Source organism: Carya illinoinensis, chromosome 8 (assembly GCF_018687715.1).
Source record: "Carya illinoinensis cultivar Pawnee chromosome 8, C.illinoinensisPawnee_v1, whole genome shotgun sequence".
Classification (NCBI taxonomy): Eukaryota; Viridiplantae; Streptophyta; class Magnoliopsida; order Fagales; family Juglandaceae; genus Carya; species Carya illinoinensis.
Window position 1 is genome coordinate 4,982,772 of NC_056759.1, and position 22,422 is coordinate 5,005,193.

At 33.2% G+C, this 22,422-nt stretch overlaps 1 protein-coding gene and 1 long non-coding RNA gene across 3 annotated transcripts; one reads left to right on the forward strand and one right to left on the reverse strand.

Moving 5' to 3' along the window:
* LOC122317751 (7-deoxyloganetin glucosyltransferase-like) lies at nucleotides 1–2,163 on the reverse strand. Of its 2 annotated transcripts, XR_006244633.1 has the most exons (3): nucleotides 1,458–2,163; nucleotides 224–1,294; nucleotides 1–67 (listed from the first exon to the last, which is right to left on the reverse strand). XR_006244633.1 is itself a non-coding variant. In XM_043134743.1 (2 exons), exons 1-2 carry the CDS (start codon nucleotides 1,954–1,956, stop codon nucleotides 351–353), a joined length of 1,443 nt encoding a protein of 480 aa, XP_042990677.1. In that variant the 5' UTR covers nucleotides 1,957–2,163; the 3' UTR covers nucleotides 1–350. The 2 variants fall into 2 exon arrangements, 1 of the variants encoding a protein (XP_042990677.1); XM_043134743.1 differs by having other exon boundaries at nucleotides 1–1,294.
* Nucleotides 2,164–4,922: 2,759 nt separating this feature from the next.
* On the forward strand, nucleotides 4,923–8,729 carry LOC122317752. Its single transcript, XR_006244634.1, has 2 exons — nucleotides 4,923–5,264; nucleotides 8,243–8,729. It is a non-coding gene; the product is annotated as an uncharacterized LOC122317752 (long non-coding RNA).
* Nucleotides 8,730–22,422: the final 13,693 nt, after the last annotated feature.

Consider the following 22,422-nt stretch of genomic DNA (forward strand, 5'->3'; position numbering starts at 1 on the left):
ATTTAAAACAATTGTAACTTTATAAGATCCTCAAATATGATTAAGTAGGAATGATGAAAACCCCCACCTGCGCATCAGCATGTATGGTGTTCAAAACAACTGTACAGTTATAAGAAAATAATGGGAAAAATAGGTGCACGTATGGGTTCAGTGCCGAGAAAACAAATTAGAAACACGAACAAGAATTTCCAACAAGTAGTAGGAGCTTTAATAAGAGACTAACCAATACGACTACCGATCGAATATTCAGCATCTCCCAATATTATTTCGCACGTTACAGAGAGCGATATCCATGCTATGGTGATGGAAAACGACACGATGGGAATAATTTTAGTAATCTGCCGTTAAGTCTATTCTCTTGCAGAACGAATTAGCACTTGATTAATCATTTTGTCTAAATTCGCGTAAGAAGAGCCTTTCGGTTTGCTTGTGACGGCTTCCTCCGCCAACCTCTTCCATTCTTCAGCTTTCTTCCTCAACTCTCTCCCCTTTTCTCCCAGCATCAGCTCTCTCACAAGGCTCTCTATTTTCTCTCTGCCTGCATCTCCCTCAATCTCCATGCCCACGCCCCACTCATTGCAAGAGAACCTACAATTGGTTAGTTGCTCAGAAAAGAACGGCCAACAGAGCATTGGCACTCCGCTGCTCAAGCTTTCGATCGTGGAATTCCATCCGCTGTGCGTCAGAAATCCTCCAACGGACGGATGGCTGAGAACTTGTTCTTGAGGACACCAACTTGCTAAAAGACTCCTTTCTTTGCTCTGCGCCAAGAACTCAGGTGGAAGAATGGACAAATCACCCTCCACGAGATCCGGCCTTATAACCCACAGGAATGTTTGATTACTATTTGCAAGTCCCCAAGCAAAATCAATTAATTGCTTGCTTGTCATGACCGTTACGCTTCCAAAATTCACGTAAACAACGGATTTGGGTTCTTTTTTGTCCAGCCATTCCAGACACGAATATTCTTCTTTCCATAGGTTTGATCCAATTGATTTATATTCACCACCCGGGATCTGGTTTACGAGAAGTTGTAGGGGACCGACGGTGTAAATGGGGGGAAACATGGATGAAAGTGCGTCCAAAACTTCTTGCTCTAATGGCTCAAACGTATTAAAGATAAGAGCAGAAGCCTTTCGAGCTCTCTCGGCTTCAACCATTGGAAAACTTAACAGAAATTCATCAGGATCTGTGGTTCTAATGAAGCTTGGAAGATCTCTGAAACGGATACCTTTCATACCAGGAATCCAATCTATGACCATATCCAAATACCCATTAGTTAAATAGCTCGCATCTGCACATCAAAGAAATTTGACAGTCGATACATCAGATCAGTTCATGACAATAGTTAAAGTTCTACTTACAAGCATAGTGTTTAGCAGAAGATGAAACGAGAATTAGCGGCTACGAAAATAAAAGAACGAAGTTGTACTTGATTGATAAGTTTGTAGTAGTACCTTTGAGTGGTGTTAGACCTTCCTCCACGAGACGGCGATATTGAGCGTAGCCCATGAAACCACAGGCACTGGTCGTCCAGAAAAGAACCTCAGGGACGCCCAGTTCTGCTGCTGCATCAAGAGTGAAACTCATGATACCGTCGGAAACTATGCAAGAGACCGGGGGGACGTTTGACGAAGAGGTGTCGTTCAGTTTCCGAAGAAGGTTTCTGAAGGGAGCTAAGCAATGCTTTTTCGTGGATTCGCACAGGGACGGAATGTCCTGGGTGGCATCGGCATCGGACTCAGGAAGGCCGTCGGGTATTGTTGTGAATCGGAAGGAGGGAAGGCCGTCGAGAGAGTTGGGACCTCGGGATTTCAAGAGACGTTTGCGGTTGAACTCTGTGTTGACGAAAGTGATGTGTAAGCCTCTGTAGTGCAGGAGTTTGGCCAGCTTTAGCATGGGGTTTATGTGACCTTGAGCTGGGAAGGGGATGCAGACTGCATGGGGCTTCTCCATTAATTAAGGCCTTGGGAATCAACACAGTTTCTCTCTCTGTCACTCTAGGCACAGATCAATTGAAAATGGGATAATCCTGGCGAGAGAATTGGCTTGGTTTTTATAGAGCTAGTAGGGAAAGGATCCCGAGTCGTCCTCCTTTCCCACCTCAGCCGCCAGAGATTTGGAGGTCGGCCATAAAATCTAGTTTTATAAGCCAAAACGCACTATGGTCGATCTACGGCTCTCATTTAATAAAATACTGACTTCAATGAATAATCTACACCACCGACGTCAAGTAGACAAAGCTACAGACGAATAAAGATGTCAGAACGGAATGAATTACCAGAGTATACCATACTTGATTGATATAATAATTCTCTTACTAATTATAGCAATGCGTGCATCAAAATCAGATGGGGCAGGCTACTATGCTGCCAGCGTTTATCCTGGCGTTCCGCTTAGTTATAAATTTAAAATTTTTTTTTTAATAAATTTAAATATTTTTAAAATATAAAAAATATATCAATATATTTAAAATTTCTTTTTTAATTACTAAATAAAAAAAAAAATTATCGAACGGTACAGATATGCTTGAACGGTACCGCCCGGCACAGCATTTTCCAAATCGTTCGTCAGACGTGGGGCCAGCTTTTAACCATTTTTACCGTGCACGATTCGTGATCGTGACAAAGATCTACACGACTTGTTTATTTTATTATTTATTGTAGTGGTAGGTATTCGACTGTAACAATATTGACGCACTCTCTTCGATTTCAAAATAGAGTTTTACAAGTTATCATTTTCATGAAGTATACATTAATTTTATTTTATGTTTTTTTAATTTTTAATTTTTTTTTAAAAATTAATTAAAATTTTCTACTCATTATTCAAATATTATATATTTAATAAAAAAATTAAAAAATTATATATAAAATATAGTGTGTAAAGTTGATGAGTAAAATTTTTTATAATTGTAACATGAAATGCTGTGAAGACCGATCATCACTTGGCTGTGAAATAATTGTCACTTTATATTTATTCTCAAATAAAAAGGTTAGGATGTTCAGTCGCTTAAAATTCTTTTACTTACGTGTGGAGATTATTCCACAGTTTGGCATTGACATTGCAAATTTGAAATGCTAATTGTCACGTCTGCGGAAGGAACCGTTTTGTTTTTTTTGTTTTTTTGTTTTTTTGTTTTTTGTTTTTTTATGAAAAGAAACAACACCGAAAAAACGTGACATTTTAAAACAAGGATATTTTATATAATAGCCATACTTATATAAATTTTTTATAATTCTTTATAAATTCATATTCTAAAATAAAAATATTTGCATAAAATGATATTATTTTTATAAATTACCCTTATAAAAATTAAAATATAATTAGATAAAAAAAATTATGAAAAAAAAAGATTGTATGTCTGTTATTTTCTATAAAAATATACCTTCCTTTAAAATATAGTTTCGAAATATGTTGCGGAAGATAAAATGTGTTTATTATTTGAAAAACTCTGTATGCAGTCGCTTGAGGTAAGCGCCGTGCAAACGGTTGCTGATGTGGCAAAATATCTGCAATTCACCGATTTGAAGATGATAGCCCTTTGAAGTCTCCATCCCCCTCAGTTTCTATTCGCCCCATTTTCATCTTTCATTTAAGAGTTCCGTTCCCTTTCGTTCCAGAGCTCCATTCCCCTTCGTCTTCCTCAAACAGGATTCTCTCTCATTCCCATGAAAGCCCCACTCGAAATCGAACCACTGCTCCCCTTCAAAATCGAAATCTTCTCACTTCCTTCAAAGCTGGCATCTCGTTTAGAAAGGTTGGGCTCCCTCTCCATCTCCATCTCCCTCTCTATTTGACCATTTCGTAACCCTTAGGCTCAGAGGATAATTCTAGGGATGAAGTTGTAAGAAATAGTTGAAATGGGTTTGGTGAGAAATCTATTAATCATGAAATCTAATAAATGAGTTTTTCTTTCTTCAAACTTCGCTTCCTCCATTTCAGAACCATTCTTTCTTCTTCCCCACAAACACATTTTTCCTATTTCTTCCAGTCATTCCAGAAATCTGTAGCAGTTCAACTTCGTCTTCCTTAAAAGCTTGAAAGTGTAGCTACGAACCTCTCCTTCCCACAGTCACAAATGTTAGCCATTTCACAGATCAATATTTTTTTTTGGGCTCTGTTTTCGTGGGGTTGGGAAATGGTTCATGGGTATGTGGTTTTGTGGGGTTGTTTTTCGGTGCAGCAATTTTGTGTAACAGATCAATATTCTAATTTTACAGAGGAAGGCACATACTTTTTTTTTTTTTTTTTTTTTGTGAGCTGTGAAATGGCATATTTGAGTTTTGAAGGGAAACTAATGGGAGAGATGAGACAATTGAGGAAGGAGAGAGAATGAAGAGAAGAAAATGATTTAAGGATAGTGAAGGAAGGAAATCGATTGAGTGAAGAAGATGAAGATGGAGCGTGCTGTGGGGAAGACGAAGAAATGGGTCTGAAATATGAACTCTCGAAAGTCAAAAGTCTACTTTTATATTTTTATTTTATTTTTTTGACAGAAGCTTTGCCACATTCGCACAGTTTACATGCCGCTTACGTAGTGGCGTTTGTACGTAGCAGAATTGTATATGGCTCTGCCGCGTGTCAACAGTTTTTACTTTTTTACAGTTGTTGCATGTATAGGCTGTGGTTTGACAGCAGCCTGTGAGTGATCACCGTTTCATATTTTTGACCGTTGCATGGGTGCGATAATTTAAGGGCTCCTTAAAGTCAAGGCTCACATTCATAGTCATCTATATGTTACAGTAAGTGGGTACGTTTGCCCATGAGACAAATCAAAAAAATTGCATTAAATAATTTATTCTTCTTTTCTTAATATATCATCCTACAGACAAAAATGCCAACCGAATCAAAAAGTCTATCCAGCTTTCGTTTTATTTTCCGCACGCCACACGCCTGACGTGGTAAATCGGGCGTGGGTCACATGTTACGATTTTATTAAGAAAGTATGAAATTGAAAACTTCAACCTGCAATTCATTCTCCCATTCTCCCTCTTCAATCTCCCTTTTCAATAGTTCTCATAGTCGAAGACCTCTTGACTACCTTCATTCAGGTGTGTTACGATTCTACCTCTCATTATTTCAACTATGGATCCAGAGTCAATCGAAGCTTGTTTCTCACCCCGAGGCCTCATTCGACTCTCACGCAAATGCCAAAACCACCCCCCATGTCCCAAACCCTAGAAATTAGGCCTTTTAGTATCGACGATCTTCTCCCTTTCGAACTCGAAGCCTAACCGAGCCGCTGGACCGATTCCTCCTCAAAGGTAGGTTTTTTATTTTTCTAATTCTGTGTAACTTGGATTTTGTCCAATTTTGTTTGCTCGAACCACTTCTCTCTCACCCATTTTCTGTCTCTCACCCATTATCTCCTATAGCCGTGAGCCATTGCAGGATTGAAGGTCAAAGGTACATTTTTGTTAAGTCTACATCGAATAGTATTTTGTAATCTTTAGCAATTTTTGTTCTTGGGTTATTAACCTAATTGTATACAAAATGATCTGATATTTATTTGGGTTATTGTTTTTGTACAATAATTTGAAACTTGTTGAAACTGTTTTGGAAATTCTGTGTTTGGTTAGCAGATTTTAGTTGCTTATTAATCCCAGCTTGGTTTATTGAGCTCGTCTCGTATGTAGTTATTTTGGTTTCATATCTTGTATTAGTCTAAGTTGTAGATCTATCCCCTTAGTACAGGAGATGTAAAGAAACATTGAGCTGTGAAATGAGAGTCATCTGAACCACTCAAGTTTTGTGTATCCTTTGAAATGTTGAATGGTGGCAATGGAGAGAAGTAGTCACTGCTATTGAATGTTGATGATTATTTTTTTTAGCTGAAGATATCTTATCTTGCCAATTATTGTCTTTGGTTTGCTGCAATGTTTTTATAGAATAGAAAATTAAAAAGGTTATTTTAGCTATAATAAATAGATTATTCATTATTATATATACATATGAAGAATGAATAGTCAATAAAAAATAGGGCACATGTTTTGATTATTCATTATTATAGTATAGTATTTTACTACCATGATAAATATGTTGTTGATATCCCATTTATTACATCAGGCCTAGCTTTTGGTTTACCCAAATAATGAGGTTGGTTCCTGTTATGACCCATGGAAGTTTCAAGGGAATGCTATTGACATGTATGAATAATTATAGTGTCTTTATTTTTTTAGCCCTTCATCACTACCTAACACATATGGTGTGCTAAGTAATAAATATTAGAGTATAGAGTCAAGATAGAGCATTACCTATCTCAAGCCTAGTACATATGACTATAACCAATCCTTATGTTATGTCTCTTGTTTGTGTCCTGTTTGTCTATGGGGGGATTGCATTTTCTTTCCTTTAAAGTCCGATGGGGAATTGTATGATTGTATACATCATGTGTACTTGTATGTTTCTTTCACGATTTTTATTGAAACTTTTATTACTACTCACCAAAAATAATCATTTCAATTTTGAATGGTGGCAATGGTGGGTTTACTGAAAGTGTAACTATTCTTCTTGGGGATCTTTTGTTCTCATTGGGTTTCCATAAGCACATAACTTTGTGCTTGTTCAAATTTTGAATTCTCCAAGCAAAGAGTAAAGGTCTTGGAGCATGCAATTTTATCTTTTCAAATTGACAATAGTGGGAATTTGACAAATTATTGTGCTCCAAAACAGCTACCTTTAGAATTGACAGGAAAAATTGGAAATGGTAAGAGAACATTGCAAATGTACATCAACTCTGCCTTGATGGCCACTGTGGCCTGTGCTGGGTTGAAACCTAACCCTACTTGGGTAAAGTAAGCACTGCATTTTAACGTTGCTCTTGTTTAGAATTTGCATTTTTGTTTTTCAATTTCTTGTTTAAAGTTGAGATTAACCATGTGTGATAAGTCATAAGTGCCTAGATTTATGCCTCTGTAATCTCAGTTTAGGTTTAATTATTTGAAAACTTGAGGGCCATGCTATCCCAACTTTTTATATCTTTGTAGGCTTAAGGTAGCTTGATCATTTTTGCAATTACTTGTTTTGTTTCCCAGCATGCATCCGATGCTTGCAAACTCTACTTTAGACAAAGGTTTCTCATGTTGACCTTTAGTAACTCGTATTCTCTTCAGTCGCGTGCTCATCTTATTAGACTAGCGTTATTACACTACAAACCTTTGTACATAAATTTATTGTTGATTTGAGGCATGTTTATAGAATGATACCTCTCTTTAATCTTTGGTGTGGCTCTATTTAAATAATGTGGAATGTCAGCATCTTTTTTATGAGAGATCTTGAATGTTGTATTGTTTAACATAGTCTGACCTTGAAGTTAATTGATAGTTCACTTCTTCCTCAACTCAACTATTTCTCAACTCTAATCTGACATGTAATGGTTTTTATTGAATAATGAGGAGGTTTTTGTATAGTCTTAGTCTTTCTCAACTCTATTGCTTTGTGGTTTTCACTAGTTTATGACCACTCCTTTTTTTGTACGTATGTCCTGTGTATACATGGGTCTCACAACTCTAGTTACTCTTTTGGAACTTCACATTAATTTTGTTAAAAGCAACTGTTATTGTTCTTATGGACGTAGAGATTTTCAACTAAATCCTAATAACAGAAAGCACAAAATGAAATTGCAAAAATTGTAAGGTAGGCCAAGCATGTTCTGCTGTTCAGTTTCAGATTTAACAATTTAATTATTTATTTGTTGTTGTCATCTTAGGTGGATCAAGATTCCTTTTCCAGTCGGAGAGCTTACCATGAACTTTTTGTGCTTTGTTTTGGTTTATTTATAGTGGTTGGGTGTTTATCTTTTTCTTCATGTCCCCTAAAACAATGCTATTTATGACTACACTAGGTTATTCTATATTGCTGCAGCATTGTAGAATGCTTTATCTTAGAAATCAGCCCTATACATGATGTTTTATATTTTGCTCCTAACTTCCAATAATTATGCTAATGATGTCTTGCACTTAATTGGATTTGGTTTTGTTTTGCACTTAAAGTAGTTACTACTATAAATATTGTGTAATATTTTTTGGGGATAATTTGTCAATCATCATCTAGATCAACTATGGCATCGAGTCAATCATCATCATCTGTAGTGAATGATCTTGAAATTGAATCACCGAGTTGTTGGTGTGCTTTGAAAGCACTATTAAAGATCTCCTGCACCCACAAAAATCCAAATAGGAAATTTTATGCTTGTCCGAATTATCAGACGGTAATTAACCTGCGCCTATTGTTCTTTGCCTAGGAATGCATGTAGATGTTTATTGAGTAATGGGGGTTGAAATTCCTTTTATTGTACACAAGGAGAAAGAAGATGTCAATTCTTCTTTTGGGACGATATACTTCAATCAGTAGTACGTGAGAGTGTCAAGCAGACAAGAGAGAATGAACTTCGAAAGAGGAAGGATGCTTTATTGTTGCGTGAATATGAAGCATAAAAAGAGAAGGACAAACTAATAGAGAGAGAGAGAATATGCTTAACAAACAAGAAGACGACCTGGGAAGAAGGATAGTAGAGAATATGATTGTACATTTTTTGTTGTGTATTTTTTGGTTTGAATCTCTTGTAAGATTTTTTGGTTGGTTCTGAATGCCTACGTATCATGCTAGTTAGGCATGTGTAAATAACTCTAAACTCGTAGACAAACATGTATGATATAGTCTCTAACTATGTTTAAACTTATATGCTTGTTGTGGATAACATGTGATATTTTCAGCAGTAGTTGTTGTACTGATTTTGGGCATTGGCAACATTTTTTGGTTTGGAAAAAAGTCATGGACAGCTGTGGGATACATGGATCCAACCCCACTGTGTGCCTCCAATGATTGAAATTACCTTGGCCATAGCCGGACATGTGTAAATACATTACCCAAGTTCTCACGCATATAGCAATTACCCAGAAAGTGCCCAGATATTGGTTACCTCATTCATTTTCTTATGAGGTTTGTATTTTTCACTCAACTCAATCTTGCTTCCATCATCAAATTAAAAATAAAAAACACATGCCTTCTAGATCCCTTTGTTTTTCTGACGCTGGGGGTTGTATAAAAATGTGCAGTTAGTCCAAAGTGCTTCCTTATATATATGTATATATTAGCAAAAAACTGAAAATTTTAATACCCACGACTTCTGCTTCCTAATATATATAGTACCAATAACTGAGTTGTAGTTTATAAACATACAACTATTTCAACAACTATTTCAACCTTTATTGGTAGAAAGATCATTATCGATACCTGTTCTCAAGTGGCATCAACTTCACATTTTTACAAGATGTTCTCCCAATATTAGATGGGATACCTTGCACATGTGCATATGGGTCATACCAAAACTCGGGACATAAATTACAAAAGAATATGTAATGTCTTTAACATACCTTCTAGAAAATCCATCATGTGACATATAAATTCATTCAAAATATCCACACTGCAATCCGTGTGGACTCAAAATTAAAATCTTGTACCTCATGTGACATATAAATTCATTCAAAATATCCTCGCTTCCATTAACCACAATTATTTACAACAAAATAAAGCACTCCATATACAATTCTATCTACAAATCTTAATTCCACATACAATTCTATTTACAAATTTTGCAAGGTTGTACTCTGAGTAATAGATTCCAGTGGTAGAATTGACATCCCTTTACAAAATAAATTTGGCCAACAAGCACCTTGACAAATATCCAAAGTGATGATCAGGATCAGGTTCAAAAGCACCCATCTGCCCACTGCAAGATGATCAACAAGATATTAAATGCAAAGCCAATACCATTTATGAACTTCCTACACATATATAATAAAATTTAACAAATATGTAGACTTTCAGCATATTTAGAAAGCACAATGGATGCGAACGCAAGCTTCTAAACCCCCTCTAAATAGAATATTGTAATCTCATTGGTATGTTATGTTTCACTTCATATAGGTCGAACGCCGAGATAATATGGTTACACTTCCCACAATCCAATGGTAGAAGACTAAGCTTGTAAGTGATCATTCTCTCCCCCCATACAAAACTGATACTGCACAACCAGAAAGATGTTAAATTTCCAGGAAAATTCTGATCCATGTCCAAGGCAGTTCCTGGAAATGCCAGAGACCACTTGGATTATATATATATATAGAACAAATGAAATAATGCTTTATCATATCACCTATTTTCCTTACCCACCCAAAATTACACCATTTGTGCACAATAAATTTCATAGAAAAGGGCACAAGTATGTGTATTATCACACGAAGGACGTTTAAAACAAGGGATTATTCGCCTAAGTTCTGCTGAATGGCATTGTGAGACCTAGAAGAAAACAATGGTAGAATAAGTCAGCCTGTCCCTAAAACCTCTGCTGAATAACATAAATAAAATCCATTACCCAATAGCAGTCACATTTTCATGCACACTTTGTGATAATGGTGTTATTCTACAAAAATAAAAAATAGTAGCCTTGTAATGGACTCAAATGGCAGAAAAACATGACTACTGGATTGTCTTACTTTCTCCCGCTGGCCAGAATTTTGTAAAACATACCTTTTGTAGCAACATGGATACTGCAAGTTAGCTGAAAATAGTAACCAAAACAGGGTTAGAATGGTTCACAAAATGCTGACTTCTCCAACCACAAAGTTCACAAAATGCTGAGTTATCCAAAATAATTATTAGTAGACCATTAACACATTATCTGCTCCGGGACTTAATATCTATGCTAACTTCCATGTGGCAAGCTTGGGTCAGCCTGAAAAAATATGCCCAATGATCAATAATTACTATAATTACTATTACAAATTCATTTATTGCAGGGAAAAAATGTTTAAATTAATGACTCCAATTGTGGATATCACAATTTGTATTTCATAATTGGCAAGATTCGTTACTTGTGTTAGATTACTACATTGGGTTGGGCTAACAACCTCGTCAATAGTAGGTACAACTTTTGACACCGGTTTAGGGTCAACATTTTCTAATTCGTCGTCAAATATTTTTCTACAGGTCTTCGTTGGAAAATATAAAATAACATATATTAGTAGCAAAACTTTGGAAGTATAATCCAATATGTACAGAATAAATTCAGCAAACTGTAATATAATATATGTTTCTTCTTTCGCTTCCTTGCAGCCTTCTCGACCATCGGTACCTTTCTTCGAGTTGGCGGTCTCCCTTTCCTCCTCACAATGTGTGGACTTAATATTTTCTTACCCCTCTCAGCATCCACATTCTCTTTCAAATTGGTATGGCTAGACTCAAGCTATAACCCTATTGTCTTCTGCTCAAACTCATCTAAAACATGAAAGAATGAGTTCACATAATTATCATCGCAAATCTCATTAATCTCTTAACAACAAGGTCATGCAGCCATGCGTCCGGATTGACCCGACAATCATAATAGCTACTCTTAACCACTATGTAAGATCTCTTTACGTCTTTCCTCCATCTATCCAACACAAATTTATCTGGTAGCTGATGAATGTATTTCATCTGACAGACTTTTGTTGAACCCAAGATTTCAAACTTTGTGTAATCATATATCTACACATGGATTTTGATAATAACAAATGAATTCAAATCTCAAACTCAAATTGTCTACACAATGGAGTCAAGCACATCAAGGAACCAAGTATGAGCAAGAAGCGAACAAATTCACATTAAAGTCATAGAATAATGTTGTAAATCTCTTAAAAATTCAAAATTTGGATTAAGGCTCAAAATTAATATTTTATCATAAAACATTAAATACATTTTCTACATGTGCATGAATATTTTGAAAATTAAATTTAAAAATTTTGAAAGATGATTGATTGTCATCTTTCACATGTGCATTACATGATTAAAGGTTTGAACTTTGAAAATATTAAAGATGATTGATTGTCATCTTTTACATGTGCATGTTTTATTTGAATATTTTCAAAAATGATTGATACTTTTTTTGACTTATGTAAAATGTAGATGTTTTTATTTGAAAATTTTGAAAAGTAATGTGTGTTCCTTTTGGTATATGCAAAAAGTAAAAAGATTTGATTTAAAATTTTTGAAAAGTAAAGTGTGCTCTTTTTGGAATATGCAAAAAATAAAAAGATTAGGTTTGAAATTTTTGAAAAGTAAACTGTGTTCCTTTTGTCATATGTAAAAAGTAAAAAGATTAGGTTTGAATTTTTTGAAAAGTGAATGATGTTGTCTTTGACATGTGAATCTTTTTAAATTTGAATATGAAGTCTCATATGCCTATAAATAGATCATTTGAGAGTTTCACATTTACAACACCAAGAGTATGCAACATTCATTCAAAACTTTCATTCTCTCTTGTCTAAGTATTGAGTCTTAACCCTTTTTCATTTTGAGAGATATAGTTTGCGCTGTAATGTTCTTATTTCACTCATTGATGAGTGTTTTCTGATAACTTACCCACTATCAGCTCTTGTATCAGTAAAAGGGTGTGTATAACACTTGTGCGTGTAGAAAGTGTTCTACACAAGAAATAGTTGAATAACCACGTGTAAGGTGATTGTAAGTGTAGAGGGTGTTCTACACGGATCCTTTGTAGCGGTGTTGTTCAAAGATGTAATAGGTTTCTATCTCCACCTGAAAGATGTTGAATAGTAAATTTGGAGATCCTCAAGGGGTAGCTTGAGGCGAGGACGTAGGCAGTGGGGCCGAATCTCGTTAACATACTGAGTTTCCTTCTCTCTTACCTTTACTCTTTATATTTATTAGTATTTCGTATTTTGTTTATATTTTATATTGTATATTTGATTTATAATTGTTATTGTTTTAATACAAGTCAATTCACCCCCCCTCTTGTATTAGTCATCTGGGCAACAATTAGTATCAGAGCAAAGGCTCTATTATAAAATTAACTATATTTTGAGTTAAAATCTTATGGCTAACATTGCAGCTTCATTTCGTAAAGGTCAATACAGTAGTCGGTCTCAACTCTTTTTTGGAAACAATTACTCGTTCTGGAAAGTTAGAATGAGAATATTCTTTCAGGTTCCAGGTCAAGAAATCTGGAAATGTATTATAAATGGACCTTATATTCCAACAAAAGTGGTTGATGGAGTAAAAGTCAAAAAGGAAGAAGAAAAGTTTGATCGTGAAGATGATAGACTTTATATTTTGAATTTAACTTTTATGAATTTATTATATAATGCTCTCAATGGAAATGAGTTTAATAGAATAATGACTTGCGCTACGGCAAATGATTTGGGATAATTTGAAAGTTATTTATAAAGAAATTTCGCAACTTAAGAAATCAAAAATTTATATTTTTACTCATGAATATAAAATGTTTAAGATGAATGATGATGAATCTATTTCTAGTATACACACTCGTTTTACTAACATCATAAACAGTTTGACAGCACTTGGCAAAGTTTATTCCAAAGTGGAGATAGTGAGAAAAATTCTCAACTCTCTACCAAAACGTTGGGAATCAAAAGTTACAACGATTCTTGAAGTTAGAGACCTCAATAAGCTCGAAGTGAATGAACTCATCGGATCATTTATCACCCCTAAGTACACATTGAAAAGAGGAGAAGAAGAAAGAAAGTCAAAAAAGAGCTTGGCACTTAAAGCTGTTTCTCATGAAAGTGAAAGTGATGAAGATTAGGAAAATGACGACAAAGATGAAGGAGTTACGATGATAATAAGAAGAATTTAGAGATTCTTAAAGAAAAATAAAACTCCTTCAAGGAAATCCTTCAAAAAGTTTTCCAAGAATGATTCAGGTAAAAATGACACTTGAATTTATTATAAATGCAATAAGCCTAGTCATATTAAGTCAGATTGTCTTCTGCTAAAAAAAGATTGAAACAAGGGCAAGAAAGCAATGAAAGTTACATGGGATGATGATTCAAATAGCTCAGATAATGAAGCAAGTAATGGAGAATCATCAAATCTTTATCTTATGGCTAAAGATGATATTAAGGTAATAAATTTTGATAATATTGAAGATCCTTAATATGAAGAATTGTAAAATTTTTTAGAAAATGTATATGAGGAACTTGAAAAATTGGGTATCAAGTATACTGTTTTGAAAAAGAAAAATTATTCTTTAACAAACGAAATTAATATTTTAAGAAAAAAAATATCGTTTTAAAAGATGAAAATCTTGAGTTGAAGAAGAAGAAAACTGATTTAGAAAATATTGTTAAAAACTTTACGAATGGAAAAAGAAATTTTGAAAAACTTCTTAGTAGTCAAAGATGTGTTTTTGACAAGGCAGGCTTGAAAAATATGCCAAAACAAAAATACAAACCTTATAAAAACTTCTTTGATAATCCTTTTACATCAAAGTCCAGTATTCAAAATTCTTTTCATAAAATTAATTTTGTTAAAGAAAGATACTATTATAATCACTCAAATTCTTCATATATGCCACATGCTATTTGTAATTTTTATAATAGAAATGGTCATAATTATCATGCTTGTCCTATTAGAAGAAATCATACGATAACTATTAGGGCCATATGGGTACCTAAAAATCTTGTTTCTTCTAATACTAATAAATAAAGGACCTAAATAACTTGGATACCAGGAAAAATCATTTTAATTGTTTTTATAGGTATGCATGAAGTTCTCCACAAGCAAAAACAAATGATTTTTAGATAGTGGATATTCAAGACACATGACGGGAGACAAAACTAAGTTCTTTGATCTTAAATCTAAAGAAGAAGGACACGTGATATTTAGAGACAACTCGAAAGGGAAGATCGTGGGAATAGGTAAAATTGGTAATGAATCTTCTCTCGTAATTATAGATGTTTTACTTGTTGAAGGTTTAAAACATAATTTTTTGAGTATAAGTCAATTATGTGGTAAAATATTTACAGTTATTTTCAAAATAGATAAGTGCATTATTTTGAATGATCATAATTGTAATATTTGTTTTATTACTTTTGAAAACAACAATGTTTATACAATCAATTTTGAAGAAATTACCTCACAAGATGCTATTTGTTTTTCAGCTCAAAATGAAACTAGTTGGCTATGGCATAGAAAACTGGGTCATGCCAACATGAAACATATTTCCAAACTTTCAAAAAATGATCTTGTGATAGGTTTACCAAATAAAAATTTTCTTAAAGACAAAATTTGTGATGCATGCCCATTTGATAAACAAACAAAAACTTCTTTTAAAATCAAGAAATATATTTCTACTACTAGACCACTGCAGCTGATACACATGGATCTTTTTCGACCAAATAGAGTTGCAAGTTTAGGAGGAAAATATTATGTATTTGTTATTGTTGATAATTTCTCTAGATATATTTGGGTCATCTTTCTTGCTCATAAAAATAAGGCACATAATATCTTTACCAAGTTATACAAGAGAATTTAAAATGAAAATGGCTATACTATTTCAAGTATCCGAAGTGATAGGGGAAAATAGTTTGTTAATGAAAATATTGAAATATTTTGTGATGAAAATTATTTTGTGCATAATTTTTCTGCTCCTCAAACTCCTCAAAAAAATGAGGTAATAGAGAGAAAAAATATATCTCTTCAAGAGATGGCAAGAACAATGCTCAGTTAGAACAATTTGCCTTGTTATTTTTGGACCGAAGCGGTAAGTAATGCATGTTATGTTATAAATAAAGTTATGCTAAGTTCTAAATTAGATAAAACCCCCTATGAGTTTTTGAATGAGAAAAACCCAACATTAGTTACTTTCATGTATTTGGATGCAAATATTTTATTTTAAATGACAGGGATAATTTAGGCAAATTTGATGCAAAATCTGATGAATGTATCTTTATCGGGTATTCTACTAATAGTAAAGCTTATAGAGTATTCAATAAAAAGATTTTGACTGTACAAGAATATATGCATGTAGTATTTGATGAATCTAATTCTCTACTTTCCAAGAAATTTATTGATGAAGAAACAAGAGGTATAAATAATACGGAAAGTCTTAATCTCAACAAAGAGAACACAATAGAAGAAGTCCAACATAGAAACATTAGGAAAGATCATCAAAATTTAATACAAGATGCAACCAAACAGTTAAAATTTGTGAAAGATCATCCAGTGAAACAAATTCTGGGAGAACATTCACCAGGTGTAAGTATTCGATCATCTCTTAGAAATATTTACAATCATATTGTTTTTCTATCTCAGATTGAACCCAAAAGTATTGATGAAGCATTTCTTGATGAATCTTAGATTCTAACTATGCAAGAAGAGTTGAATCAATTTGAAAGAAATGATATTTGGACACTTGTTCCTAGATCCAAAAATCATACTATTATTAGAACAAAATGGGTTTTTAGAAATAAGAAAGATAAGTCCGGAGCTATTACTAGAAATAAAGCTCGACTTATAGCCCAAGGTTTCAATCAAGAAGAATGAATTGATTATGATGAGACATATACAACAGTCGCAAGATTAAAAATTATTCGAATGCTAATTACATATGCTTGTTATAAAAATTTCAAACTTTTTCAAATGGATGTTAAAAGTACTTTCTTAAATGGTTTTATAAAGGAAGAGGTATATGTTGAGCAACCTCCCGGTTTTGAAAATCATATTTTTCCAAATCATGTTTTCACACTCACAAAAGCACTGTATAGACTCAAACAAGCTCCTAGATATTGGTACGAGAGACTCAGTGATTTCTTGATTGAAAAAAGTTTTTCAAGAGGAAAAATCGACAAAATTCTTTTAATTAAATATGAAAATGATGATATTTTTTTGATTCAGATTTATGTTGATGATATAATATTCGGTGCTACTAATGAAAATATATGTCAAGTTTTTTACTAAGATTATACAGGAAGAATTTGAAATGAGCATGATGAGAAAACTTACATTCTTTTTCAGATTGTAAACTAAGCAAGTAAAAAGTGGAACATTCATCAATCAATCAACCAAAATATATTAAAGAATTATTGAAAAAGTTTGGGATGGAAGGTGTTAAGGAAATTGGAACACTGAGCCTATCAACTAAACTTAATAATGATGAAACTGATAAGTCAGTTGACTCGAAAGTATATCGATGTATGATTAATAGCTTATTATATTTGACAGCCAGTGGACCAGATATTATGTTTCGTGTGTGCTTATGTGCACGCTTTCAATCATCTCTAAAAGAATCTCATTTAATTGTCGTTAAGCGCATTCTTAGATATCTTTGTGGTACAATTAACCTAAGGTTATAGTACCCTAAATACACATCTTTCGCTCTAATCAGCTACATAGATGCTGATTATGCTGGTTGTAAAATAGATAAAAAAAAACACTAGTAGAACATGTCATTTCTTAGGTCATGCACTATTTTCCTGATTTAGTAAAAAATAAAATTCTGTTGCATTATCTACTGCTGAGGCAGAATATGTTGCTGCTGGTAGTTGTTATGCTCAAGTTCTTTACATGAAGCAACAACTTGAAAATTTTAAATTCATGTATAATCACACTCCAATCAAATGTGATAATACAAGTGCTATAAATCTTTCAAAGAATCCGATACAACATTCTAGAACTAAGCATATCGAAATAAGATATCATTTTCTTCGAAATCGTGTGCAGAAAGGCGATATAGTACTAGAGTTCACAAACACACACGATCAATTAGCAGATATTTTCATAAAACCTTTACCAGAAGATAGATTATATATGATTAGAAGAGAAATATGTATGATGCATGTTGTGAATATCTCTTAAAAGATAGACCAGAGTCAATAAAAATAGAGAGAGATTTTTTAAATACTTTTACATAAACATGAGATTCTTAGTCTCATGTTTGAGACGCTCATTCTCTTCATACAATATCATGTCATTCTTATCCATGAGAACTGGCAAGCGGAATGAAAAATCTAATAAAGATTTCAACTATTTATTCTTCTGCCGAATGATTTTTTCCCTTGTGTGAGACTCTTGAACAATTCGTTAAAGTATAACAATTTGTTTTTTAAGTTTTTCAACTTCATGATTTCTGACTTACAGCTATTGGGAAAAAGCAACAACAGAGGAAGAGTAGTGAGTCCCGAGACTCATCAAGTCGTAGATAACATCGGAATCTGAATTATTAGCTAAATTATTATTTTCTTATTGCAACATGGTACCAATGACAGCTGCAGAAAGAACATGAGGTTGAGGTGTAGAATACCTCATGGATGGATCTAGAGAAATGTTAGAAGAATGAGCCATTGAGAAAAGAATTGAAGGCTTAAAGCGAGAATGTTGAAGGAATGCATATGAGTTATGGAGATGAGAAGAAAATTTGATGCGGATTGGATGAACTTTAAGACTGATTTTATAAAGATAACATAAAGAATAAGACAAGCTATCATCCAAGTCAAGGAGCAATATGGTTTTTTTTCGACACCCGGAGCCCTTAATCTCGTTTGTCAACGACATCAGACGATTTTTTCAAATCTCCAGCCACACTTGCTGAGTCACGGATGGATCCATTTTTTTCAACTATTTACAGTTTCTACTAATACATTTATCTTTTTTAATAATGCCAAAAGGGGGAGAAGTGTTAAACTAGAACATTAATATTGTTTGAATTGCTAAACTTATTATATATGCTTGGAATTATGTTTATACTTTTGCTTGAAAAGCTAATGCACATTCTCAGGGGACTCTTAAGTATTAATACAGGTTTAAAGTTTTATTAAGTATTTGTCATCATAAAAAATTTAGAGATTGTTGAATCTCAGGTTTCAAGGTTCGTATAATTATATATCTACACATGGATTTTGATGATAACAAATGAATTCAAAAAATAAAGGAGTCTCAACCTTAAGTTGTTTACACAATGGATTCAAGCATATCAAGGAACCAAACATGAACAAGAAGGGAACAAGTTCACATTAAAGTCATAGAGTAATGTTGTAAATCTTTTGAAAATTTGAAATTAGAATTAAGGCTGAAAATTAATATTTTATTATAAAGCATTAAAATACATTTTTCACATGTGCATGAATATTTTGAAAATTAAATTTGAAAATTTTGAAAGATGATTGGTTGTCATCTTTCACATATGCATTATATAATTAAAGCTTTGAATTTTGAAAATATTAAAGATGATTGATTGTCATCTTTCACATGTACATGATTTATTTGAATATTTTCAAAAGTGATTGATACTTTTTTTGACTTATGCGAAAATTAGATGTTTTTGTTTGAGAAATTTGAAAAGTAGAGTGTGCTCCTTTTGTCATATGCAAAAATTAAAAAGATTAGGTTTGAATTTTTTGAAAAGTAAAGTATGCTCCTTTTGTCATATGAAAAAAGTAAAAAGATTAGGTTTGAATTTTTTAAAAAATAAAGTGTGCTTCTTTTGTCACATGTCAAAAGTAAAATATTAGATTTGAAATTTTTGAAAAATGAATGATATTATTTTTGACAATTAAAAAAGAAAAACCTTTTATTTGTATTTTTTGAAAAAGTGAATGATATTGTTTTTGACATGTGAATCTTTTTAAATTTGAATATGAAGTCTCATATGCTTATAAATAAATCATTTGAGAGCTTCACATTTATAAATCAGTTGGCCGACATATGCATAGTGCATAGTGCTAGCATAGTGCTAGCATAGTGAGTTGGCCGACATATGTATAGTGCATAGTACTAGCATAGTACTAGCATAGTGAGTTGGCCGACATATGCATAGTGCATAGTGCTAGCATAGTGAGCAAGCATAGTCCCCTTTGTACGCCTATATATATCGTTGAATTTTTTAAGAAATTCATAAGTTTCATAACCTTTCTAAGCTCTATCTCTTTCTCTCTCCTTTTAAAAGTTTTATAATACGTTATGGCTCTCTCTTTTCTATGATTTTATAACACGTTATCAGCACAAAAGTTCTGACGATTTTGAAGCTAGTAGTCCTCTACTTCAAGTAAGTTTTTCAATATATTTTTATATTCCTGATTTATATATGTAAAAAATGTCAAATCTTACAAAATTGGAATTCGTTGCTCTTGACATTTCTGGAAAAAATTATTTATCTTGAATCCTTGATGCTGAGATCCATCTGGATGCGATGAACCTGGGAGATACAATTAAAGAAGGAAATCAAGGGTCCCTGCAGGACCGTGCTAAGGCAATGATTTTCCTTCGACACCATCTTCATGAAGAATTAAAAACTGAGTATTTAACGGTGAAAGATCCACTTATTTTGTGGAATGATTTAAGGGAGAGATATGAACACCAGAAAACTATAATCCTCCCAAAAGTTCGTCATGATTGGATACACCTGAGGTTGCAAGACTTCAAGAGTGTTAGTGAGTATAACTCTGCACTCTTTAAAATTAGCTCACTATTAAAATTATGTGATGAAAAAGTCACTGATGATGACTTGTTAGAGAAGACATATACTACTTTTCATGCCTCGAATGTACTCCTGCAACAGCAGTATCGAGAGCAAAAGTTCAAAAAAATATATTCTGAACTTATATCTTGTCTTCTATTAGCTGAGCAAAATAATGAGCTTTTGTTAAGAAATCACCAGTCGCGTCCTACTAGTTCTATATCATTCCCTGAAGTGAATGGTACTAGATTTACATCATTCCCATAAGCGAATGATGCATCTTTTCAAAGAAAACGAGAGCGTGGACGTGGTAGGAAAAATTATAGAAGTGGAGATCTTAGAAGTGACCACACTAAAAAGGACAATAATAAATATACACCGTACCACCAGAAGTGGTTCAACTCAGAGAACGGCAAAGGTCCTCAAAACAAATTTTTAAAGAAAGATGAAGATGGATGCCATAGATGTGGTATGACTGGACATTGGGCTTGTATCTGTCGTATAGATAAGCACTTGGTTGACTTATACCAATCTTCTATAAAAGAAAAAAAAAACAAAGAAATTTGAAACAAATTTTGCTGAACCATCATATGCTTTAGATTCTATAAATGGAGAAGATATTACAAACCTTGATATTTCTGATTTCTTTGAGGATTCTAGTGGTAGAGTTAATCATGAAAGTGTTCCTTTTTAATTAATGTATTTCCTTTATCTTATTATAAAATATTTTTATATTTTGCAATGTTTTGTAGTAATGAAAGTTTTATTTATTCTTTTATACTTGTTATAAATTATTGATGATATGATTTATCTGAAAATGGAAATAGAGCATCCGTGAAGGATCGTCCTAAATCAATAATTTTATTGAGTATCTCATATGAGTGATACTTGTACCAAAAGCTCATTATGATTTATGCACCTGAAATTGCATAATTGAAATTGTGGAGAGAATATATATTTGAATGAACGTCTCTAATGTGCTCCTGAAGTAGCAATATCGAGTATGCTCTTGAAGTAGCAATATGAAATACAAACGTTCACAATATATTCTAAATTTGTATCAGATATTTCAGTGATTGAGCAAAATAATGAGCTTTTGATAAGAATCATTATTCACGTCTTACTAGATCTATATCATTCCCTGAAGTGAATGATAATGAATTTATATCATTCTATTCCCTGAAGTGAAAAGAATGATGCGTTTCATTCAAAGAAACTAAGAGATTGGACGTGATAATGAATATCTTTTCGGGCCAGAAGCTCGTATTGGAAAAGCTGTAAACTTTCTCTTTGAGATGATATTATAGAAATTATTGAATTAAATATTATGATGCATCAAAAGGTGATATGATTCAAAATATTTGTATCTTTTCATGGTTATCTTGATCATCCAAAATCAATTACGATAAGTCGAATGATTTTCATATGGACGTCCATAAAAGAACCAGAATATTCTTTTACTATAAAGTTTTACCACCAGAAGTAGAAAGAAAAATTTGCTTGAAGCAAATAAGATGAAATTATTCGATGTTATCTTGATTATCATATATGAACCAGAAGTTCAGATGATAATTAATTTTTGGATACAATAAGATAAAAAGTCTCATATTCTAGCTGCTAAAATCCCAGCGAGGATTGAAGTCCCTGTAGGACAATTAAGAAATTCAGCAGTCTAAAAACATGTATCAAGGCATGTGAGACTTATCGATATAAAAGATAGAGTATCTCAAAAGAAAAAGGCACAAATAATTTGGTACTCCTGAAGAGGCCATTCCCACAAAACAAGCAATAAAGTCCATCCAAATTCTCTGTATAAAATTCTCCTATATAAACTCTTGAAGAGTACCTCCTGAAGAGGTTTTTCATGAAAATGTCTTCCCTTGAAGAGGGACAGGTACTTGAAAATAACGAGATCTCGTTACATTTCATGAATAATGGAGAAATTATGGATAGAAATAAAATTGTTGTCGACAATGTATTTCCATATGAGATGGCAATTGACATTACCAGAAGTAATGATGAAAGTGAATCAAGAATCGTCGAAAAATACGACGTAAAATATTGGCCAAATTTGAAAGAAACAATTCCTGCAGAATTGATTCACTAGTAAAATATGATGCATCGGGACTTATAGTCCAAACACCTAAAGAGGTGATGCTTGTTGAATGTCA

Coding starts and splice junctions, on each gene's coding strand:
- LOC122317751 (XM_043134743.1), bottom strand. CDS start 1,956: ATGGAGAAGCCCCATGCAGTCTGCATCCCCTTCCCAGCTCAAGGTCAC. Junction 1,295..1,457: donor AGGTCTAACACCACTCAAAG/GTACTACTACAA, acceptor TTTGATGTGCAG/ATGCGAGCTATTTAACTAAT.